The 25,052-nt window shown below is 51.6% G+C and overlaps 1 protein-coding gene and 1 pseudogene across 2 annotated transcripts in view; one reads left to right on the top strand and one right to left on the bottom strand.

The window, feature by feature from the left end:
• NEURL1B (neuralized E3 ubiquitin protein ligase 1B) overlaps positions 1 to 25,052 on the top strand; it is a 34,701-nt gene that overhangs the window by 5,211 nt on the left and 4,438 nt on the right. The window contains exon 2 of one of the 2 annotated variants that reach the window (XM_040630289.1): positions 12,442 to 12,987. In XM_040630289.1, coding sequence (XP_040486223.1) covers positions 12,442 to 12,987 — 546 coding nt within the window. Of the gene's footprint in view, positions 1 to 12,286; positions 12,988 to 25,052 lie in introns of those variants that run through there. The other variant, XM_040630288.1, reaches the window with a different exon arrangement.
• LOC121102745 lies at positions 20,070 to 20,753 on the bottom strand (annotated as a pseudogene).

Genomic DNA, 25,052 nt, shown 5'->3' with positions numbered 1-25,052 from the left:
AGATAAATTAGTCAAGAGAAGGGAATGAGAAAAGCTGTTCAAGACAGACGGGCTACATGTGCAGAGGCCTGAGCAGAGGGAGAGCAGGGCATATGTGGGGAGCTGTGGCATTCTGGGGCTCCCAGTGCAAGCGGGGGTGGTCCTTGGGGTTAGAGTGGTGGGCAGAGGCCATGGCAGAGGAGGGGATGGTTTCTTGCAGGCCAGCCCACAGTCAGGAGGCTTAGATTTCTTAGCTGCCGCGCTCCCTGCCGGGATGATGTGCGGAAGTTGCCAGCAGGGGCCTAGCATTTTCACTGGGCTTGGCTGTGAGAACTGTTTAATCTTCCCTACGGACAAGAAGAGTCAGCTCTGCCCTCTTTTGGACCAAAGGGCTTTCTGTACTTCTCGGTGCTCTATGAGGGCTTAAAATAGAAGCCCAGAAGCCAGGTGTGCGCTTCAAGCGGGGAGGGAGAAGGAAGGAGGCCTGGGTGCAGGCCTGTAGGTAGTGAGCGCTCACCTGGGCTGCCGCAGAGGGCAGAGCGCTCAGAGCTTCCGCATGCTCGCCGCATACCAGGCCCTGTATCTAGCTTGTCCTCTTTAACTGTCAGGATCAGCCTTCCAGAAGTAGTCTCCCATTCCGCAGATAAGGAAACTGAGCTCCGAGGGGAAAGGAGACGTGCCCTTAGCTAGGCAGCCAGGAAGTGGCAGAGTGGAATCTGACCCCCGGCCCGCCCAGCTCCAAAGCTCCTTCTCCTCCATCGCCAAGGGGCATGAGGGCTGCTGCCCCTTGTCCCCCTCCTGAGCCCCACCCCTCTCAGCATGTCCTGCCTGCACCTGCCTCTTCCCACCTTCTCTGTCCTGGGAAGATGAGTTACTTCCGTCCACAGCAGCCAGAACGAAGCGGCCCCTGGAAAAGTTTCACCCCTCACTCCTCCCGACCTCACCCCAGGCCTGTAGACTATAACTCAAAAGGTAGAGGTGGCCTCCGGGAATCCTGCCCTGGAGAAGAGCGAACTTGAACTCTGTACCCCTTCCTGCTGCCTCTCTAGGGCTCAGGCTCCTGATGTTGCTGCCCAGTAAACGCTGGCCTGCGGTTGGCCCCTGCTACCTGCCATTTGCAGGTGTCATGGTGCACCCACAGCCTCTCCCCTGTGCCCACCTGCTCACGGGCCTTGCCTGCCCAGAGCACCAGGCAGCACCCACCCATGCATCCTGTCTCCCTGCTGTGCCGTCATTCTCGGCAGGGCTGCTAACAGCACAGGCTGCAGCCCTTCCTGCGTGGGTCTTGGTCCTGCCCCTTAGGAGCCCGACAAGCAACTTGACCTCTCAATGCTCCCATTCTCTCTTCTGCAGAAAGTGGATAATGATGTTACTTCGCAGGCATGCAGAGCGTCTGACAGATAGTAAGTGCTCACCCGGGGTGCCTGTTACGATTACGTATTCACTGGGGAAGCAAGCCCCTGCTCCGCGCTGAGCCCTGTGCTCCGGAGGGAGACAGACACAGAAGAACGGCCACTAACTTGTATCACGCCACCGGTCTGTGCCAGACGCTATTCTGAGTCGGTCCCTACACTTGACCCTCAGGACAAGCCTCAGGAGATACAGCTACTGTTTTTACCCCCTTACGACTGTTGAGAGAACAGAGAGAGGCACAGAGAGGGAAAGTAACTTGCCCAAGGGCACACAGCTCGGGTAGTCCAACATGATTGCTGCTAGAAGGTGAGGATGTCGGTCTGGCAAGGATGATTGCCAAGTCAGGGTGGGAGGTCAGGTGGGAACTGTCTCACACGTGCACTCGAAGCCTTCGTGGTGTTAAGCAGAAATCTGCAAGCTTCCTGGCAGATTCGGTTTTGGTGGCTCACATACTCCTTAGGTGTTTGACTCACGTCCTGCCTTTAGGCGTGGCAGGGTGGAGACGGTCTCCAGGTGGCCTGTGGGCTCACTGAGGGGACCCCAGCTGATGTTCCCTGAAGTCTGATGTGTAACTCTCCAACTCCCTTTCAAAGCAGGTCAGGGGATAGCTGATGTCCTGGGGGCTTTCTAGACAGCAAAGTGAGGGCCAGGTCATCCCCAGGGGAGCGGAGAATCCCTAGCAATATGGCCTGAGAGCTCTCTGCAGATCCCTGAGGTCAGAGAGCAGACCTGATGGGGAAGGGCACCGTGGACCAAACACAGACATGACCAGTGCAGGGACGTCATGCGGAGGCAGATTGCAGCTCAGTCAAAGGAAGAACTTTCTAACTGTGGAAGCAGTCTGCAGGTGGAACGAGGGCAATGAGGAGGAAGTGCCCTTTGCCGAAGTGGCACTGGTGTTTAGCCCAGCTGGGGCTTGACATGGACATCGAAGCAGCAACTGAGTGAGTGTCAGATGGATCCGGGATGAATTGCTCATTAAGGTGCCTTTTGACCCTGGGGTCTTACGGGGGGTGCTCTCCGGCGTTCATCTGCTTAACACCCACAGGCCCCTTGACAATCTTTCATTTATAACATCCTCCTGCCAGTTTGCAGGTTCCAACCAAAGGCCTTCGGCCCATTTGACAGCTCAGGCACTGAGGCACAGAAAGACGCAAGCACCTGCCCTCACCGGGGTCCGGGACAGTCGTCCTTGGACATCAGTCCCAGCTCACCCTTGCCCCTTTTTCTCTCTTCATTCTTATTACTGAGAGTCCCTGGCCTCTTGCCTCACCTCTGGGCAGCAGGGAGAAAGTGCTTTTATGAGTAAGCCATTTGGGGAAATGGGTGGGGTGGGGGTGTCTGGGGCAGTATTGGCACAGCTATTCACAAGTGTGTTCTGTTTATATCCTCAACATTACACATTGTTTATACTACAATTCTATCCCTTGGCACGTGTTTTCTTTTCTTTTTCCCCTACAGATGATGGATTTAAGAGATGGGTGGGCACACGCATACCCTGTGTCTCGCAAGCTGGGTCTGCTTGGTAACTTTCCACTCCACAGAAGAGCTTCCCCTCCCCTCAAGGTTCGGGGCAATTGAAGGTCAGGAGATGGGACAGCGGAATTTCCCTGACTCTGAGGATGGCCCAGACCCTCATCCCTGCAGACAAGTCCCCCAGGGGCTCTGTTCCTAGGACCAGAGTGCTCGGAACCTAGATCCTATTTGGCAGATGGAGACACTGGGGACCAGAGCGTTGTACCAGTTCACATAGCAATTACAGATGAGGTCTTTGGTCGTGGAAAGAGCGCTGGTTTGGGAGGCAGTCTTGAGTTCAAATAGTTCTACTGTACCTAAGCTGGGTCCCCCTGGGCAAGTCATGTCCCTCTCTGAGCCTCCACTTCCTCATCTTTAAAATGGGGATAACGATGGGACCTCCTTTACAGGGAGGCAGTGAGGTATAAATAGGGAACTCCATGAGAAATCTGAGCCCAACACAAGACGAGGACTCCGTAAGTCCCCTTGAAGACAAGGAATCCGTGTTCCTGAAATGGATGGGCTGGGGTGGGGTGTGGGGAGGACCGATAGTCCTGTTCCTCTCAGGTCCCTGGGGGAGATCACTAAAATACCCACTGGTTGGCTAGAGAAGCCATTCTGAAGAATGGTCAAGAGCATGGATTTTGGACTCACGTCGGAGTCCAGTCCTGACCCAGCGGTTTACCGGAACCGTGCAGGCTTCCCGGAGCATCCTCAAACCTCACTCATTTGGAGGACGGGCAGCGTGATGGAGGAGCTGAAGGGAAACGAGAAAGCTGGGTCTTCAGAGAAGGAAGCAGGGTGGGAGAGGCACCCTTGAGAGTCACTTCTTTGCAGGCCTCAGAGCCAACCATGGCAGGGAAGGAAACATTAGTTGAGGACCTACTGTGTGCTGGTCACCGTGCTCTGATCCTTCCGTGCAGGGATGACTTCCACACTTCGCCTGAAGCGGCCAGAGCCTCTTCTCCCTAGCCTTGTGAACCAGGCTGGTCTGGGTTCCAGTGTAACTCCACCACTTCCTGGCTGTGTGGCCTCTGGCCGCTCCCCCCACCTCTCGGAGCCTCCCTGCCTCACTGGCGGTGGGTCTGGTAGCAGTCACCTCCCCCAGGAGGACCACAGGAGGTCTGGTGAGCAGAGGGCCAGTTGTAGTCTCTGCATCGCCCCCTGGAGGCTCAGTCTCTCGGACCGAGCCCCACTCCCCATTCCTTTTCCGGGCCTTTGGGACATGAGGCCCCGGGGCCTCCATCCCTGCCCCACTGTAATCCGTCACCCACTTTCCTTTTTTAGATGCTGCTTATTGTTCATCTCAAGTTCTGCCAAACTGTGGCCTTTGAGCAGCGCAAAACAAGCTGATTGATGACATCCACCCCCCCACACCTCTCCCCGGACCGAGCCAGGGAGTCCCTCCACCTCTGCCCCAGAAGGTGGCTTAAGCTACTTGGACATAGTCTAAGTTTTTTCTGGCAGGTCAGGAGGCAAGCGAGACACCCTGGGGGGGAGTGAGGCATAAAACAGGAGAGGTGCAGGACCAGATTTGAAAGCAGACGCTGCCCTCACAAGCTGGGTGGCCTCTGTAGGGGTGTGCAGAGAGGGGCCTCAGTTTCATCATCTGGAAGCCACCTGGCGGCGGGTGGTGAGGGGCGAACGGGCCGCATGGCAGGCACATGGCGCGCATGTGGTGTGCCACAGAGGTGGGCTCCCTGCCCCTCGCAGCCAGCAAATGTTGCCCAGCAGTGGGGCTTGCGAAGAACATTGCCTCGGCTCCAGGAGCCAGAACAGCGTAGTTCAAGGAGAGCTCCCTCCTCCAGCGTTGCTTTGGCCCCGAGAAGTAGGACCAGTGGATCGATTGTTACAAAAAGTCAGGATGGAGCCCTGCAGGTTAGCGAGCAGTCAGGCTGCTGGGCCCCACCCAGGCCAGGGGAGAGGCTGCCCTGAAGGCGAAGAGAAGGAGAAAGCTGGCAGACTCGGCCAGCTTATCACCAGGCAGCTGCTAGGGGCTGCCTGGAGGACAAGCAGGTGCCGAGGGGCAGGACTGACCAGCAGTTGGAAGCCACATTCAAAACCTGAACTGGTTTTCTTCCTCCCACTATGCTGGGTCATTTTGATAGGCTGAGAAGAGAGAGAGGGACAGTTTCTACGGGAAGAAACTGGGCTTGACTCTCATTCTTTGGAGGGTGGATCCTCCGGGCTTCCTCCCTGCTCCAAACACTTCCGTGTCCCCAGAGCCTTCCTGAGGAACTTAACCCCCTCTGCATGGCCTTTAAGACCCTTCATCATGCAGCCCCGGACTCTGGCTCCAGCTTCCCCTCTCCCTTCTGCCCTACACTCCTAGTTCCTTAAGTGCATTCCACTCATTCTCACCTCCAGGCCTTTGTCTGTACTATTCCCTCTGCATCAAACACACTTCTCCCTCCCTATCATCCTTCAGCTACTTCTGCCTCAGTCCTGTAGAGCAGCTGCTCTGAGAAGTGTCCCCATGGCCCCGGCCCTCCCCACCGCCCACCCTGCGCAGTGCTGGTGTTGGTGTCCGTCCCCCTTCCGGTCTCAGCTCACAGGGCAGGGACTGTGTGTGGCTTGTCACCAGCCAGTGCAGGCCCTGACATGGAGTGCATGCTCCCTAAATGTTAGATGAAGGAGGAAGTGAGGTACTTGAGAAAGAACGAGGGCACATTTCCCCCCACCCTGCCCCACTAGGGCAGCGGGCCCTAACCGTGGCAGCTGGCACCTGGGAATTTTTTGGGGCTTGGAGTTTCCTGGGCAGTTTATCAGGAACAGACCTCAGCAAAGGGGCCCAGCGGAGGGTCAGAATGGGCTAGGAAATCTTGACTCCGCTGAGCACACTTCAAGGGGGCGTTGGGATGACCTCACCCCCTGGGAACTTGGCGCATCTGAGCCCACTTGAGCAAAGAGGGCTGCCACTTAGGCGTGGAAGGAGTGGGCTTTGCTCCCAACAAGCAGTGTCGCGTGACCTCCGGCCTCCCTCCCCAGCCTCCTCGTAGCTGTTGACAGGAGTGTGGGGCCTTCCCGGCTGCACTGGGGTGACCGGGTTTTGTTTGCAAAGAAAAAGGGAGGGGAGGAGCTGGGTGGCAGTTTCCAACGTGGGCTGGCCCCTTTCCATCTTGGGTGCTGGCCTACGAGGCCTCTGAAACAGAGAACAAAGTCCCATTACGCTGGCGTCTGTCTCCTGGGTGCCTGTCACTGCCCCATTTGGCAGAGGGGAGGGGAGGTTGGTTATTTTTTTTCTAGCCCACTTTCAAACCCACCAATGGCAAAGGTACTTCCTGTTGCCAGAGAAGACCGATACCCTTGTCCTGCTTTGTGTGGGGGGAGGCCTTGCCAATACCAGCCCTGCAGTTTCCTCTCTGAAGGACGTGCTCTCTCTCTCTCTCTCTCTCTCTCACAGTGGGGGGAGGCCTTGCCAATACCAGCCAATACCAGCCCTGCAGAGGACGTGCTCTCTCTCTCTCTCTCTCTCTCTCTCTCTCACACACACACACACACACACACACACACACACACACACTCCATGTTGCTTCCTACTGCCAACAGCATTGATTTGAATTGTGGACCCGGGCAAATGTCACTTGAACCAGCGACTTCTCACCAGAAGTGTACTGAGGTTAGAGGTCACGTGAGTCCAGGAAGCCCCTGAAATTGTATGCACAGAGTGTGGGTATTTTTCGGGGGAGAGACGCCTATACAGCTTTCATCACCCTTAACAAGGGCCACGACCCCTGCTCCCAGGGGTTACAGGGAGCTGCCTTGGAGAAGAGGTGGGGTATGGGAAGAAGGGCCCAGGCCTGGCCCTCTGCTGCTACCGCCCAGCTTTGCGGCCTTGGTTTCCCCCTGTGGAAACGAAAGGTGGTAAAACCTACCCTGCAGGGTGGTTCCAAAGACTAAATCGAATAAACAGAGGCACGCACTGGACCGTAACAGGGGCTCAGTAAAAGGCTGCGTGTGAAAGGAGGGTACAGAATAGACCGTTCTCCCGGCTGGCGATTCCCTTTCCCTGTGGAGCGGAATGTGCTGAAAATTTCAGCCAGAATGCCATCTGCCGAGTGCCAGCACGCTGGAAGCTGTCATCTCGGCGGCCGGCGAAGCTGGAGTGTTACTTCCTGCCATCCTCTTGGCCGTAAATGCCATTTGCTCAGGCTCTTTTTAGATCAATGGAGAGGCTGGGCTGGGGCAATGAGCGAGGCACATATGGGGCACTGCTGGGATGGCTTAAAAATGGGCTTCCGTCCTCGGACACTAAGGGAAGGCGACCCCAGGGTTTTCAAGAGGCCTTTCCTGGCCAAGGTCACCAGCCCTTCATGGAGAAACATGTCCAGATGTATTTCCCCAGACCTACAAGTAGATATCTCTGATGTCAAAGGATGTCAGAAACCTTTTCTTGTCAGAGGAAGGAAGGTGGCGAATGGGAAACCTCGTGTTTAGTGAGCACCTACTGCATGCCATGCGTCATATCGGATGGATTCACCTCGCAAATTCAAAACTCCTCACAGCGGTCTTGCGGGGTGGTGAGAACACCCACCAGTTTTGTAGGTCCCAGTGGGGAGACCCAGAGAACTTAAGCATGGACCTTAATATCACACAGCTCTGAAATGACAAAACAGAATTTAAACAGATCTGACTCCCAGCCTGTGTTTTTTTTTTTTTAAAGATTTTATTTATTTATTCGACAGAGAGAGAGACAGCCAGCGAGAGGGACCACAAGCAGGGGGAGTGGGAGAGGAAGAAGCAGGCTCAGAGCGGAGGAGCCTGACGTGGGGCTCGATCCCATAACGCCGGGATCACGCCCTGAGCCGAAGGCAGACGCTTAACCACTGTGCCACCCAGGTGCCCCCCCGCCTGTGTTCATTTTAACTGCCTCTCACACTGAGATTGAGGAAATGAAACTCTGGGAGAGATGGAGGCGAAGGGCTTACCCAGGAGTTGCATCTGCTGTTCCCACAGGGAAGGAAATAAACGTTTAGTGACCATCTACTGTGTGCCAGGATTTCTGCCCGGATGTCTCTATGTTCTCCCAGCCTCTCAGCTGCCCGAGACAGGGGCCTAAGGTCACGTACCATTCCAGATGAAAAACTGCAGTGCTGGGAGTTGACATGACTGCCCCAGGCCCCCGGGGAAATGAGCAGCAAAGCACAGGCTCGAACCCAGAGCCCGTGAGGGGCGTTCCAAAGCACTGATGTGGGAAAACCACATAGCCACCACTCGAGCTGCTCTTATGTCCACCTGTCTTACTGAAGGATTGTCCAAGGCTGGGCAGTGGCAACATTTACTTAGAATAGAGTCCCGTCCTCCCTAACTGTCCACAGCCACTCAGTGAGCAACCCCCCCCCCCAATCTCTGTCCCTACGTTTAGAGTCCAGGCATTGCTTCCTTGACGAAACGCTGGAAAGACCCTCCCCTCTGGTCTTGGCGGGGCTGGAGCAGCCTTTGGTCAACTGTGAGGTTGGGCCAGGAATGTCTCCTGCTCCCTCCTACGCATGGGATGGGCAACTGCAGAGGTCTCCTGGGCTCCCACCTCACAAGACCCCCTCCGCCCTGCCTTGTCCTTAGAGTCCCCGGGTCAGATTCCTGGCCAGAAGAGGAGGGGGCTCACTGGCCGTAGGTGGCACCCTCACAAGACCAGAGGGTGCTCAGCCTTCCGTGGAAGGAAGGGGGCCTGGGGCCTCTTCCTGGCAGAATTTTCTCACCAGTGACAGCGCGCCTGTTGGAATCTGGTGCTGGTGCCAGCAGCTAGGAACCTCTGTGCCCACAGACTCGGCCATTTGGGGGAACAGCTGAAGTGATCCCCAGGAGGGGAATGGTGGGGGACATTCTGGCCCTCGATGGAATATTCTGCAGTCATGAAACCAAAGCACTGTGAGTGTTCAGAAGCCATGTGGGGAGAATGCTTTTTATGTAATGTTGAGTTAGAAAACGAAAAGGCAGGAAGCAAAACTGGATGTGGGTTCTGACTGCCGCGAAGTTGGAAAAGGGGCTCAGGACTATTTAGTACTCAGTACTCCCGCACTGCTTAGGGAAGCAAGCTGGGACCGGAGGAGAGAATGCTGGTTTGGGATCAGACATCTCTGGGCTTACATCTCAACACTGCTTCTCGCAGCCGAGGGGAAGTGTCCCTGCTGCCTGGAGCTTTGTTTCCCGCCTAGAAAATCCTGCAGGTGAAGATTTTGGAAGTAGCTACACCCCCGTGTCCCCGAAGACATCCGGCAGGAGGCATAGCACACAGGCAGGCACAGCCAGTGGCTCCCACGTGGATGAGGGCCGGGCAGAGACCACGCAAAATGCCACGTGAGTCAGGGTGTGAAGGCAGGGAGAAAGGAGGGATTTTTCTCCTCCTTGCCGAGCTTTCTATAACGTGGCTGTGTTGTTTAAACGTGAGGTTTTCTGTTGACCTCTCCGAACTAGGGTGTTCTGCAGGGCCCTTGGGGCCCACACTCATGTTTCTGTTTCTTGTGGAAGCCGCTTTCACTGAGCTAAAAGCAGATGGTGGTGTACAATTTGGAGACTGCTTACCATTGTTCTTTCATCACAAGCATTTTCAATTTGTATAATTTAATAACACACCCTCTTAGACACTTTCGCGCTGGTCTTTTTACCTCATGTCAGGGCACTGGCCTCTGAGGCGGTAGAGAGAGTGTTTATCCCTCACTCCCTGAAGGAAGTTGGATCATATAATCAAGATTCAACACGTATGTAAACTTCACAGGTCACTTGGCTGTATTTTGTCCTAACATATAGCTGGTTTTACAGGGAACTTCCCCCTGTAGGAACGAAGCAGTGTGACTCCCCAGCCAGCGTTCATGTCAACCGCCAGGTCACTCTGAAAGAACATCTACTTAGGATTCACAAGCGGTTTGGTAAAGACATTCTCCAATTGAGAGAGAAGGATGGGAAACACAGCAGTGATGTCAGGGGAGAGGAAAAAAAATCACAGAACCGTGGCTTGTGGGCTTTGGTGCTCAGAAGGGCTTTTGATCTGTGGTCATATTTAATGTAACCTGGAGAGTTTGCCAGCTGTGGGGACCTTGGGGAGACTTCAGCCTGTGGACCCCGGAGGAAGCTGCGGCCCAGAGAAGCTGGGTGGCTCGCATAAGACTACAGCGTGCCTGGAGAACGTGGGCTCCGTGGTCCCTGGGCGGCCTCTCCTGATGGTTCACACCTGGGTTGTATTTCTCCGACTTGTTTGATTCGTGTCCTCCAAAACAGCTCTCCAGTGGGCCCTTGCTCTTATCCTTGTAGTTCTGGAGATGGCCTGCAGTCTGGCTCTCGGTCCACCCTCCTCGCTGCCTGGGGGGGCCCCTCCCTAGCAGACAGAGCTGGCCCGCTCTGCTGAAAGCCCTCTGTGGCTCCCTCTCCCTCCTGCCCCGTACAAGGTTCCTATCAATCAAGGCAGTTTGGGTTGCAAATGTCAGAAACCTAGCTCAACCTGGCTTATAAGCAAAAGAATGCTCTCCTATCCTCCTTGGGTGGAGCTAACCTCTGCCATTCTGCCTCCTGCCTCAGAGGTGGCCTGCCCAGACCCCTACTGACCTTGAACTTGGCAGGCCCCTCTCCCTCTTTGGGCCCATTTCTCCTCCTGTGAAAGGGGCTGATCAGAGAGGATTTCTGAGGTCTGCTCTAGCTCTGAGATAATAGAGGCAGCAGCTGGCATTTATAGGGTGCTTGGTGAGTTTCTGGCCTTTGCTGAGCGTGGGGGGATCGAAGATGACACGGAAAAGCCCCTGCCCTCCCGGATCCAGCCCTAGTATCTCCCTATCCCTCCTCACCACTTCTCTGCTGCCCTGTCAAGTGTCCATTATTTGTCTTATTTACGGACTATATTTTAACCACCTAAAGCAAGTATACAGAATGTTTCTTCTCTCATTAAAACCTCAATTCTCCAAATCTCTACTACCTTCAATCCAGAATCTGACCCCTTCTCACCACCTTCACAGGTACCTCCCCGCCTCCCAATCTCAGCGATCATCATCTGTGCCTGGAATAATCCAGCGGCCTTGTCCCAGCCCTCAGCTTCCTCCCCCACCCTCCTGCCAGCAGTCCCCTCTCCACACAGCAGCCTGAGCAGTCTCACCATTTCTCTGCTCGAAACCTCCAATAAGGTCCCTCTCACTCAGGGTAAATTGGCTCAAGAAAAGGAAAGCAGCAACCATAGCATCTCCTCCCCACCCACCGCCGCTCCAGCCCTGCTCGCATTTGCTTCCAACTCCCACACCTGCTCACACCATCCCAGCTGGCTTCCTTGCTGTTTCTCAGCCATTCGTTCCCACCTCAGGGTTTTGCACTTGTCGTTACCCCTGCCTGGAACGTTCTTCCCCCAGCTACCCTCATGGCTCACTCCCTTCACCTCTGCTCAAAAGTCACCACTTAAAGAAGCCCTCTGTGAAAATCCTAGTACTTCTCTCTTCCCCACTTCCTGACTGCATTTTTCTGTCCCACCAGGTAGAGCATGTTTTACTTGTTGTCTGACTTTGCCCCCCGCCCCAGAATGTCCACTCCGTCAGAGGGGGAACCTTATCCCTCTTGGTGACTACTGTATTTCCAGTGCCTAGCATGGTGCCTGGCGCACGCTAAGTCCTCACTAAACATTTGTTAAATGAATGAATGATTAAAGTCCCTTAAGATTTTTTTTTTCCTTATGCAGGACCTTAGCTTCAGTCCTTGTATTTTGTCTTCTGCGGACCACTGGCTTCTGTTTGGAGAGGGGCCTCCAGCTTCCTAGCATGGCTTTCCACCTCCTAACTGGGGGATCCTCCTCCACAGGCTTGGGGGGAGCCATGGCTTGCCTGCCTCATCATCACATCTCTCTTCATTTTCCCCTGTCCTCGCTCCCCTTAGTCTCAGTATTAATGGAAGCCCAGCAACGTGCCCAGAGCACAGTGAACCCCATGGCCGGGTGTGGGAGGAGTGGTCCCTGCAGTGGCCTCTCGGTCCCTGGCGTGGCTATTCTTCTGCCCTGACTACAGAGCATTGTGGGCCAGGGGCGGGGGGTTGCCTACGATTTATAAGCACTTGCCACGAAAATTGTGCTCAGCTGCTGTTGTGAGTGAGCAGCAGAGACTCGTGCAGTAATTACCCACCCTGCCATCTCCCAGGCTGCCAGAGCCAGGACCTGCCCCTGGGATGGAGGAGGACAGGTGGCAATGATGAAGCCCCTACCTCAATACTCAGCCACCAGAGTTTGTGGCCAGCGGCCAGCTCCTTTGCAAAGAGACCCTCCCAAGATTCTCCAGGCCCTTTGGGGCGAAATTCCCTTAGAAATGAATCCTCAAAGGTGCATGTTCTAGAAAAGCCCACCTTGCTTATAAAGAATGCTTTCATTTTCTATAGGTAAACGGGAGAGGAAGTCACAGAATACAGTGACTTTGTCATGATAGCCTTAGGGCAGGCTGGCGGGAGCTGGAACCTTCACAAAGTTGATTACGGGTCTAATTAAGATGGAATTTAAAATGGGAATGACTGTTAAAAAACTCATGTGTTCGCGGAGTTCTGAGGCGCCCTCACCCTCCTGCCTCCCTCTCCCCGCAGACCCGAGTCCCCCGGCTCGCCTTCTGGCCACCCGGCCGTGCTGCGGCCCCGGCCCCGAGCGGCGCCCAGTCCTGGGCGAAGCGCCGCGCTTCCACGCACAGGCCAAAGGCAAGAACGTGCGGCTGGATGGCCACTCGCGCCGGGCCACTCGACGCAACAGCTTCTGCAACGGCGTCACGTTCACGCAGCGGCCCATCCGGCTGTACGAGCAGGTGCGGCTGCGCCTGGTGGCCGTGCGCCCGGGCTGGAGCGGCGCGCTCCGCTTCGGCTTCACGGCGCACGACCCGTCGCTCATGAGCGCCCAGGACATCCCCAAGTACGCCTGTCCCGACCTTGTCACGCGGCCTGGCTACTGGGCCAAGGCGCTGCCCGAGAACCTGGCGCTGCGCGACACCGTGCTGGCCTACTGGGCGGACCGCCACGGCCGCGTGTTCTACAGCGTCAACGACGGCGAGCCCGTGCTCTTCCACTGCGGCGTGGCCGTGGGCGGCCCGCTCTGGGCGCTCATCGACGTCTATGGCATCACCGATGAGGTGCAGCTCCTCGGTAGGTCGGACCAGGCACGGGTTCTCTGTGCGCGTGGATGCGTGGTTCTTTAATACTGGCAAACACAAAGGACTCACTTTGCCCAGCCTTGTTCTAAGCAGTTTACGCATTTTAACTCATTTTTTAAAAAATCACAACTGGCCAAACTCATTTTACAGGTGAGAAAACTGAGGCACAGAGAGGTTAAATAACTTGTGTTGCAAAGCCAGGACTGGAAGCCACAAGGGTTGGGTCAGAGTCCAGGCCATGGCCCAGGTTCATTCATACATCAGGTACTTGCTCCGTCAGCCTTTTGTCCATTCCTTCGCTAATTCCTTCACTCTCTTTTTTTTTTTTTTTTTAAGATTTTATTTATTTATTTGACAGAGATAGAGACAGCCAGTGAGAGAGGGAACACAAGCAGGGGGAGCGGGAGAGGAAGAAGCAGGCTCCTAGCGGAGGAGCCTGATGTGGGACTCGATCCCAGAACACCGGGATCACGCCCTGAGCCGAAGGCAGACACCTAACAACTGAGCCACCCAGGCGCCCCTCCTTCACTCTCTTATTCATTTGCTCACTCATTCACTCATTAATGCATGTGTTTGCTCACTCATTCGTGTATTCATTCACACAGGTGCTTATTCGTATGCTCATTCATTCAGTCACTCACACATCTTTACTCCACAATCAAATTGATGCCCCAGTCCTCGAGTATCTATGGTGGCCACCGTTAAGGGGCTCAAGGTCTGCTGGGGACGCAGGCAGACAAGCCTGGCCAGCTTGGCTCTAACAGAGGAGGCAGTCACTAATGCTAAAATCCTGGTGGGGAGAATCCATGTGGGCAGAAGCCCTTGTCTTGAGACCTTTTTTCCTTTTATTACTTTTTAAAATGATTGAAAATTCACATAACGTCAAAATAACCATTTTATTTTATTAAAGATTTTATTTATTTATTTGACAGAGATAGAGACAGCCAGCAAGAGAGGGAACACAAGCAGGGGAAGTGGGAGAGGAAGAAGCAGGCTCATAGCGGAGGAGCCTGATGTGGGGCTCGATCCATAGCGCCGGGGATCACGCCCTGAGCTGAAGGCAGACGCTTAACCGCTGTGCCACCCAGGCGCCCCAAAGTAACCATTTTAAATGTACGGTTCAGTGGCCTTCAGGTGGCAACAGTCACCTCTAGTTCGAAAACATTTTCATCACCCCAAAGGGAAACCCATACCCATTAAGCTGTCACTCCCCATGCTCCCCTACCTCCAGCCCCTAGCAACCACTGACCTGCTTTGTATTTGTGACCTTAGCTCTTGAACTCACAGGTCACATGTGAGCCAGCCCAGCCTTGATTTCCGAGGAAGGAAAGGGAGAACAGGTTTCTCGGGGGATCTGGACACAGGCCTACCTGTCATTTACCTGCAGTAAATACACAGATCTAAAGTTTCCGTGTTTTAAGTTTGAGTTTGGACGGATTTATACACCTGCCGTAACCGAAGAAAGTTCCCGTCTTTCTTGGAGGCAGCCCGTGTTCTGATTTTTCACCAGAGGTTCGCTGCACCTGTTCTTGAACTTCACGTAAATGGAAACATACAGTATATATGCATTTCCGTCTGGTGGCTTTAGCGCAGCACATCCTTTTTGAGATTCCTCCATGTTGTGGCCGTGTGACTCAGCGGTTTGTTCCTTTTTAACTGCCGAGTAGTAGTCCACGATATAGATGTACCATCGTTGGTGTATCTGAATGTCTGGGCTGTTTCTGGTTTTTCTGCCTTGCACCTTGAAGGAAAACTCTGGCCCAGGCTCCTCTCTTGCCACTACCACCCACACCACCATTGGGCAAGGAGGGAAAATGCATGCCTCCTGGCTGTGTTCTCCTTCCCCAGAAGAAGGAAGGCAGAACTTCTAAGTGGTTAAGACTAGAAGGTTGGGAGTCACACAGACTTCTGTTCTATACCTGGCTCTCGACGTGGCAGCTCTGTGGGGTTAGCCAGGTGACTAAACCTCTATATGCCTCAGTTTCTTCATCTGTAAAATGGGTTCGCGGTAATAATACCTCCTGGCATTAAGTCACCTGAGAGGGTATATGAAAGGGACACAGCGCAGGGCCTGGCACATAGAAGGTACTCGATGACAGCTAAGAAATCAGAATCTCTGCCCATTTGCATGTGGGGCTAAGCACATGTCTGAATTCCAGGCTTAGGCAGACCAGACCATGAATAAGCTACCCACCCTGCAAGCTGGGGCCTTACTTGGGCATTTTAACCATGTCCCCCACACTCCTTTTCATAGACGGTTTTGCATTTCACCTCCAGGAGATGTAGGTTTCTAAAGCCTCCTAGATCTCCTGTCGCTCTTTTTTGGAGCTCTCTATTCAGAGCAGGGAAACAATCACACCTCATTCACCTGCTCCCTCATATAGCCCATGTGTTGGGGTAACCGCCAAGAAATCATATCCACCCCGTAATCTGCACAAGTGGGTTCGGGTTTTTTGAAAATACAAACTGAAAGCAGCCTTTGATGACTTAATGAATCTGAATAAACCTGTAAGGAGTCATGGACTCTTCCCCCGTTCATCTGTTCACTTAGCAAACTTTTATTGAGCCCTCTTCAACACCCCAAGCCCCCTGGAGGAAAGGGAGCGAGCCCCCTGGAACACTGGTGCAACTGGTAGACGTGACCCCGTTTCCTTATCTTCAGGTAGTGCTGGAGATGTGCTGGTTGACAGGAAGCCCCTGTTTACAAGTGAGATTCGAAGGAATTCCATTTCTGAGTGATAGGATTCTAAGTGAATTTCACTTCTTCATACCTCTATGAGCTATTAAAAAAAAAAAGTGTGATGAGCTTATAGTGCTTTTACAACGAGAAAGGGCAATAAAGCTATTTTTCTTCCCGAAGGTTATATGAGATGATGGGGAAGTTTCTGGCAGGTGATCAAAGCTTAATGTTTCCTTCCCAGGGGAAGAGTAAATTGCCATTGGGTACATCTGGGTAAAGGGATTATGGGTGATCCCCACCATTGTCACCACTACCACCAAAGTTACTAACAACTCATGGTCAGGAAAAAAAAAAGTATAATAAAAATAAGAAAGCTAAGCTTTTATGATTTTTTATGGCTTGAGTTCAGGCAACAGATATCCTACTGTTGCTAGCAACATGAGAACCACAGAAACCCCACCCTAAATTGGATCTCCCCCTCCCAGTTCTTAGAACTGGGCTTTCTAATGGTGTGTCTAAGGTACCCAGTGGATGAATGCAAGGCAGCCAGTGCTTGTGCAATCCAGAGCCCTCTGATCTCCTTTTCCTCACAAGGAAAAAGGAGGTGACATAGTTCCTTTAGAGATTGTCAGCTGTGAATCTCCAGAATAGAAAACTCCAGAATAGAGACCCCTCACCCCTCCTTCACCTCTCTCAGACGCCACTAGATAAAGATTGAAAACCAACAAGCTCACGTGTCACCCGAGTAAGCTTGTCAAATTGAACAAATAAAAATACAGGACACCTCGTTACATGTGAATTTCAGAAAAATAAGAATTTTAGTACAAGTATGTCCCATACAATACTGGGGACATACTTATTGGAGACATTTGCTTTTCTGAAATTCGAATGTTACTGGGCATCTTGGATTTTATCTGGCACCCCTCATCTGGGAAACATCCCCCATCTTGTGGGACAGGGGGACCCTTTATTTGCCCTGGAACTTGAGCTAAAGTCTCCAAAAGAAGGTTCATAGGCCTCATGTATTTCTTTCAGTTGATGGAATTATGTTCCTAGCCCAGCCTCCTCCTTCAAGGGGGTCCAGCAGCAGACCCCTGTGTCTGGTGTGCCTTCTCTTGTGACCTGCTCATTCTCTCCTTAAGACAGGGGGTTTTAGCCCCTTTAGATAAAGAATTCAGGACTCAGAGAAGGGAAGTGACTTGCCTAAAACCACCAAGCTTGTGAGTGGCAGAGGCAGGATTAGAACCCAGATGGCATCCGTCTGTCATTAGTTCAGTGGTTCTCAGCTGTGGCTGCACCCAGACCAATTCAATCAGAGCTTCAGGGAGTGGCCCCCCAGGCATCTAGATCTCTTAAGGCTCTTCAGGTGATCCCAGAGTGTAGCCAGGCTTGTGACCACAACAGTCCCCTTTGCACTGGTGCCTGTCTCTCCTCCCTGCTAGGTGCTGAGCTGAGTTCTTCAGACATGTCAGTTCAAGGCATGGGGTCATCCCAGGACAACAAAAGCCCCTCCTGTTTGACTTTTCTGCTTCATTCCCAAACCCACTCTAAATTCGCATTCACCCCACCCCTTCCCCTGCCCAGATAGGCACCACTCTGGTGTTTAGTATATTTTTTTAAATATGTAGAGTTTTACATGCATAGAAAGATGGGACTGTGCAAAGAATCTTACCCGTTCTTTTTTCACTTGTCCCATTCTTAGATTAGTCTGTGCTGCTGCAGATCTGTCTGGTTTCTTGTTCCCCAGCAGCTTCTGTGCTGATGGACTGGGGCGCCACCAGTTCCCCCCAAGCCCCCAAGCAAACCACATTGCAGTGCACACTCTCCCACAAGGCTGTGCTGTGGCTGCTGGGGTTTGCCATCCTCTGGGGCACAGACCACGATGGCCTTGCTGGATCCCGGAGTGGTCCATCTTGAGAACCTGTGATTTTTCTCGGTGCCCCTTTGGGCCAAAGAGAAAGGGCTGAGCCCAGGCATATGATTTTGTCGAATTTAGTAGTTCCTGGACCCAGGAGAGGCAGGTATGGCCAGGTTTGCCCCTCCTCTCCTTGGCTCCTCTGAGAAGCTCTTTCCTGGAGCTCTGGAGTTCAGGCCCCATGTCCTGAGGCCCCTCTTTCCCTCTTATAGACAACTCAGTAGTGGTCACTGTCATATAGCCCCTTTGTCCTTCCTCTGCCCAGTGGTGGAAGGCTGGTCAGACCAAATAAGCTACCCCAGTCCAAGGCCATGGCATTGCAGGCTATGTTGTCAGAAATCTTTTAAGTGGCAAAAACCAGTTCAGTCTTGCTTAAGCAAGGGTAAAAAAATGTCTCATGTGACTGAAAATTCAAGGGAACAGTTGCCTGTAAGGTTGGCTTGATGCAGGAGTTCAGTGAACAGCCCCTGAAATATCAGCCTGCCTTTATTTCTTGCCCTGCTGCCATCTTTATTAGCATTATCTTCAGCTGGGCTCCCTTTTGGAGGCGGGGGGAGGCCACTAGCAGCTCCATCTCCATGTCCCTCGTCCTACCAGATTAACAAATCTAGCAGGATGTAGCTTTCCTACAAGGTCTAGCTAAAGTTCAAGGTTCAGCCTCATTGCTCTCCATTACCAGGAGGATGGGATAGAGTGACTGGCCAAGTTAAGGCCTCCTCCTCAAGGTAATCAGTGGAATTGGGAGTGGGTGTGGGGCAGTTCTCTGAGAAGAAAAGCTGGGTGCTGGGACCTGAAGAAGGGGGACTGGATGCCATACAACCAGAAACAGCTCTACATAGGCCTTGTAGGGGAGTCATTTACCCTTTCTGAAAGCCTTGAGCCCCTTCGTTAATTTAGTTACCTACTATGCGCCAGGCACTATGCCAGGAACTTTACCTGCGTGACGTTTTCCAGTCCTCACTAGAACACTTGAGGCAGGAGATAGCATCATCCCCATTTGCAGATCCTGCATGGACGGATAACTTGGCCAAGGTTACCTGTCAGTTGGTAGTGCTAGAGTTGGTGTTTGTTATTTATGAACATTATGAACAAAGTGTTTTACAAAGACTTAAACTTATGGATCCAGACGCAGGGCCTGGAGGTCAACTGCACCACCCCATGCTTCAAGTGAGGAAATTGAAGCCCAGAAAGAGGCAGGGACTTGCCCAAAGTCACCCAGCTGATAACTGGTCATGACAGGGGAGGGTGTTGGGCCCAGGACCCGGGGGGGGAGGTACCTCAGCATGGGACCTGTGAGCACCCCATATCACACAGGGAGGAATGGCTGCAGGTGGCTTCATCCAGAGCCTCAGTGGGGAGCAGTACAGGGTAACTGGTTTTTGCAGTTAGTGTATTCTCTCCAAACGGTCCAGGCCAGCACCCAACTCCCTGCCCTGATAGTAAGGCATTTGCCCAGCAGAGTGGCCTGAAGGACTGTCATTTCCCAGGCTCCCGAAGGCCTACTCTGTGCCAGGCACAATGCCAAGAACATTGTTATTCCACAGATCTACCATTAACCTTTCCCACGGACCTAGGAGATAGGGGTGAAGGTCCTCACATTGCAGAAGGAAACTGAGGTCACATCCAGGACCAGACAGTGTCCAGGGGACGTCTGTCTCCCCTGGTCCAGTCTTCTTCGGTTGGAAAAGCATGGGCTCAGTGGCCCACAGACCTGACATCCACATCTTTCCTTCTTAAGCCCCAATACCCCTGCCCTGCTGTGAGCCCTCCTGTGCCCATGGCTGAAGGAGATCTGCTCCTGTAACCTCCTGCCTCTTTGGAGACATTGCTCCTCCTATCATGTGTCCCTTTCTCCAGCCTCACTTTCTCCCTCTCCACAAAGTCATTCCCATGAGCACACAAAAGAGGTCTGGTTTCCATTAAAAAAAAAAAAAAATGGCCCTAGGGGCGCTTGTGTGGCTCATTTTGTCAAGCTTCCAACTTTTGATCTTGGCTCAGGTCATGATCTTGGGGTCATGTGATGGAGTCCCACGTTGGGCTCTGTGCTAAGCGTGGAGTCTGCTTGAGATTCTCTCTCCCTCCATCCCTCTGGCTCATGCTTTTTCTCAAATAACTAAATATTTTCTTCTTTTAATGCCCTTGGCAATCTCCTCCACCAGCTACTTTCTCATTTCCCTGCCCTTCTTCAGAGCAAAATTTTCTCAAAAATATCTTTGCCACCCTCTCCACCTCCCTCTTCGGCTCGTCCCAGTCCTCTTTAGCTCATCCCAGTATATGGTTTTTTTTTTTAATTTAAAAAGTTTAATGTGAAATTTAAAAGAAAATACAAAAAGAAAGAAGTCCACTTTCTTTAATGTACAAAGTATGAGTAGAAACAGTAGTAAATTATATATTTGTTTACACCATTTACACATATGTGTGTATGTGTGAATGTATACATGGCCACAGATAGAGTGGTTCTCCACATTAACTCTACTATTCAAACAGTAGAAAGTGGGTATCAATTTAGGGAGTGGGAAAGAGATAAACCCCAAAAGACTTTCCTACCATGTTTATTCTACACTGTGTATGGCTGTGTGCTCATTTCTCCACAGCACAGAATTCAGCTGTTTATAAAACTGAACCTGTTCAGAAGTTGAAGGAGACAAGATATGATGGGCCCGTGGCCTGGTGCACTGTCATACAATTCAAACAATGGTATAGCTACCAGCTTGTAATTTTTAGGGACTATAAACAAGGCTTCCTCTTGAAGGTGAACCAAAAACAACGTATGTTCCTTAGGCTCTGTAACATGTACAGGAAAAAATGGATACTGAGGAGGTTCAAAATTTGGTCTTTACCAGTTGCCAATGCAATTAGCAATGACCCAGTCCGGCAGGACTTGATCTTGACCAGTATCTCTGCCAGCATTTTAGTCCTTCAGTTTCATCCTCTCCTGGGTTAAGTTCACCACCAGAGACGTTGAAGACAGTTGTTCCCAGCTGCAGCAGTGACACGTGGGGTAGCCGGTGCTCACGCACCTCCTCACACCGATTTTATCCAGTTCCTGCCTCATGCACTGAAATCTGGCCGCTCCCAAGCTGTCCCCACTGTTCACCGGACTCAGCCTACAAGCTCTCCCTTCAGCCCCATGCTGCCAGATCCAGAGCCCAGCCTCGTCCTCTTACCTGGCCTCTCACTTTGGCACAGGTGGTCTCTCCCTGCCTCTCTGACCTGCTCATGCCTCCTGGCTTCACCAACTTCTGGTTTTCCTCCTGCCTCCCTGGCTGCTCCTCCTTGGCTTCTTTTCTGGCTCCTTTCCTGCCTGTCTCCATATGCTGAGAACCCCAGGGTTCCATTGTCAGCTTTCTTCTCTATCATGTAACACAATATGCATGTAGAAAAGTGTACAAAACATCTGTGGAGTTTAACGAGCCATCACAGGGCAGGACCATTTCTCCATCTACCCTTTCTCCAGATGATGATCCAAGCCTGTCACCAGGCCTCGAATCCCATCTTTAGGATGTTGGCTCCCAAGTCCGTATTCCCAGACCTGATGCCTCCCTTGAAGTCCAGACGTCCCTCTACTTACTCTCATCCCCTCCTGCCATCCAAAAGGCATTCTACACTGAGCACACTCAGGCATCCATCCCCACTGTCTTCGAAGGGCACCACCCATTTGGCTGACTGGTCCAGAATCTCAGGAATCATTCCTGATCCCTCTTTCCTTGCCTTACATCCACTGCCTCAGCGTGTCCTACCCCTTCTGCCTCTAGTGCGCGTCCTGAATCACCTCTGGAGACAAAGTGACTGATGGATGACCCTTTGTCTCTAATTCTTCTAGGCTTCCTTCTTCTTCACACAGATGGTTTCTCTTGAGACATATATTCTCCTTTACTTCCAGTCCCAGACATATTTGACCTGAGAGAGCTAGGGAAAGGAAAGAATCCAGCTTTCTTCCAGATCCAGAGCCAGGCTCTGGACATGGCCCAGGGAGAGTGGGAGGTTGTGGAGCCAATCCTAGCCACCCAGTCTCCCTATGCCTGGCCTGGGACTGCTATTCAGTAGATGTTTGGGGCAGGGGCAGAACTGTCAGACTCATTCTCTCAGGGGATATTAGGCTCATGGGGACTGCAAATCCAAGAGCCACTTGGCCTGAGGCTGAGTCCGTGTGCTCTGAGAGTGGAACACAGACAGGTGAACTTTGGAGGTAGTATTGCTAGTTGTCAGGGGATCTGGTTTTGGAGTCACTTAGCCTGAGATGGAATCCCATTTCTGTCACCCCTGGCTGTGTGACCTTAAATAACTCACTCCACTTCTCAGAGCCTGGGTGCTCTCCTGCTGTGAAAAGTGCCCACTTTACAGAGCTCCATGAGATAGTGGCGAGGACTGATGGGGATAATGCACAGAATTGCATCTGGTAGGCAGGGTCTCAAAAAAATGTCTATATATACTTTCATCAGGTCGAGTGAGTTTGGAGGCAAATTAGAAGTTAGGAAGTTAGGAAGTCCTGATAAGCTCCCTTGGGGGCCTCCTGGTATTGTGGGATTTCTGGTTCTCCACAGAGATTCTGAAGTGTCAGGCCTAGGCCAGCACTGTGTTGTCTTGGGCCTGTCTCACTCAGGGACAATGCCTGATGGAGACAAAGCTCCTTTCACAGAGATAAGTGAGGAGACCCAACCTTTTCTGAGGGGCTGCTGTGTGCCAGTTATCAGGCTAAATGCTGTCTCATATGTTGTTACACCAGCCTCACAGACTAAGCTTTCCCCTCAAAAATGCTGTTCCTTCACACAATCTATGCCTTCTGCCCGGAATGGTTATACCCCACTTCCCAGGCACCACTCTACTCCCTTGGCCTTCAGGTCTTCACTCCATCTTCACTGTCACAGAGGCCTGTTTTGGCCTCACTTCTGACCAAGTCCCCCTTTCACACACTCTCAGAGAACTCCAGTTCTGTCACTCCCTGGTTGTGTGACATGGAGTAACTCACCTTGCCTTTCAGAGTCTGAGCCCCCCCACTGAAACATGCTCATTTTACAGAGCCACACAGGACAGTGGCTCTTAGTAACACTCATCACACTTTGTACTTATGTCTGATGCTTCATTAAAGTCTGTCTCTCCCACTAGAATGGGAGCTCCATGGAAACAGGAGTCTGCTCGTTCACCTCTCTTCACCCAGTGCCCAGCACAGCGTTTGGCACATGGCAAGTGCTCTATACATTTTGTTCAAAAAATATTGAAGGAATAATGATAATAATTAACATGTTTTAAGCACTTACTTTGTCCCGTGTTCTGTGCTACATTATTCATAAAAACATCTAATTTCATCTCTATAACAACATGAGGGAGGGAGACCAGGATTATTCCATTTTAAGCGGAGGAAGCCGAGGCTCTGAGAGAGTAAGTGACTTACCTAAAGTCACACAGCCAGAAAGGGCTGAAGCCAGGAACTGAACCGTCTCCACAGGCCATGCTCCTAATTAGAATGCCGCATTGAAGGACGGACTCCTGTGTAGAGCTGTTGGGGCAAGAGGGAGGAGCACTGGGATGGGGGACAGAAGCAGACGCTGGCAAGGGCAGAGGCCCAGGGTGAGCCAGGGCCAATGCCTTTAGGCTTGGCCTAGCAGGATGGGCGGGACAGAGAGCCCTGGGAAAGCGCATCACACCAGGAGGCCCCACTAGAAGTGCATGCTACACCAGAAACATCCGCTTACCTAAAATGCCTTTTCCAAAAAAAAAACAAAAACAAAAACAAACAAACCCAAAACCAAACTTGTTTTAGTCTTTTATATGTGCCTTTTTTTTTTTCTGATTACAAAACCAATACATGTTCACTAGAGAAAAGTGAGAAAATCTAAAAACTGTAAAGAAGCAAATTTCCACCCAGAGACAACCACCCTCAGATTGTTATGTATATCCTTCCTGTATTTTTCCTATGCACCCTATACATACATTTCCCACACAGTTGGAATCAAATAATATATTCAGTTTTGTATCTTCTTTTGTTCACTTAATGTTGTATCATCAGTGTTTTCCCACATTATTAACTATTAATTGGAAAAGATTTTTTAAAATATTGGGGGGTTCTGATAAGACTTGTAATACACATATTTATTGTAGAAATATCGGATAACACACCGGATGGCCAAACAAACAGGTCTGTGAGCCAGGGTCAGAACTTGGATGGCCAGTTTACAAAATCTGCCCCGTAGATTTCTGCAGGTGGGGCAGGGAGTAACATACCAGACTCTCACTAGGGGCTAGGGCATGCTTTTTGAGAAAGCATATTCATTATTATGACTTAATTTTATGTTTGGAAAACTAAAGAGGAAGAAACACTTTTTACCATGATATAAATTACAGAATGACAAATCTTAGCTAGAGGGATCTAGTTAGAGAAGTTTGAAAAACAGTTTTTCTTGCTTTAATAAGAATATTTTTATCACTAAAAAAAACTTCCCAATACTTTAATGACTGTTTCTTTCTTTCCCTGATTTGTTACTCAAGAGTAGCAGTGTCTTCTAGAAACCTCATTCATTCATTTATTCATCCAATAAAGAATGACGGTTCTTTGCCCAGCACCCTGCTAAGCCCTGAGAAGGGGGTGGTGAACAGACAGGCAAGGACTCACATTCTAGTCGGGGAGGCAATTGACAAGTAATCTGCCAAAGTATGAAAACCTGTATTACCTAAACGAAACACTATTTTGTTTTTTTTACTTAACTGTAACATGTAGTATCAAGAACATATTTCCATACCACTAAAAATTATTCAGAAATATGTTCATGACGGTGACTTAAAACTCTCCTTAGTTTTCTGTCCTATAACATGAGGCCACCTCTTGCAGAGGGCTAACATATTCAGTGTGCAGCACCCAGGCACTAGGCTCTGTGCTGCGTTCTTTCAGAGTCAGCACATGTTGAAGAGCCTGGGTTCTTGTTGTAGCTTTGCCAGTTGCTGTGCGACCTTGGTCGCATTCCTTAACCCCTCTGTGCCTCATCTCCCTTCTTTGCTAAATGGCTGGTAATAACGAGACACACCTCACAGGTTGTGTGAGGACTCAGATAACACGCGAAGGGAGCTTAAAATAGCACCTGTCACGTAAGGCCACAAATAAAGAGCAAAAGGAATCACTTCTTGGAGATTATGTTCTAGCTGGGGAGGCCAGGAATAAAGGGTTTGCAAATCTTCCAAAGGTGGAGAAAACCTTTGCAGTGGGGGAAGGAAGGGAGGAAGGAAGGAAGGAGGGAGGGAGGGAGGAGGAAGGAAAAACGGAGAAGGGGCCTTATCTGCCCTTTCCAAAGAGAAGTCAGCGGGCCGTGCTTACTCAGATTCTGTGCACCTGTAGTGCTTGAATCAGTACACACATGAACTAGAAAAAAGTGAGGGGCTGTGGGGAGACGTGGGGGGACAGAGGCCTGCGGGTGGCCGGGGCTCCCCGCCGGGGACCCGCACCCTCACCGCCCCCCTTCTGCCCTGGCGC

The sequence above is a fragment of the Ursus maritimus genome, unplaced genomic scaffold (assembly GCF_017311325.1).
Source record: "Ursus maritimus isolate PB19 unplaced genomic scaffold, ASM1731132v1 scaffold_15, whole genome shotgun sequence".
NCBI lineage: Eukaryota > Metazoa > Chordata > Mammalia > Carnivora > Ursidae > Ursus > Ursus maritimus.
The sequence above is the reverse complement of the archived record's forward strand: the minus strand, read 5'-3'. Positions and strand labels throughout refer to the sequence as shown.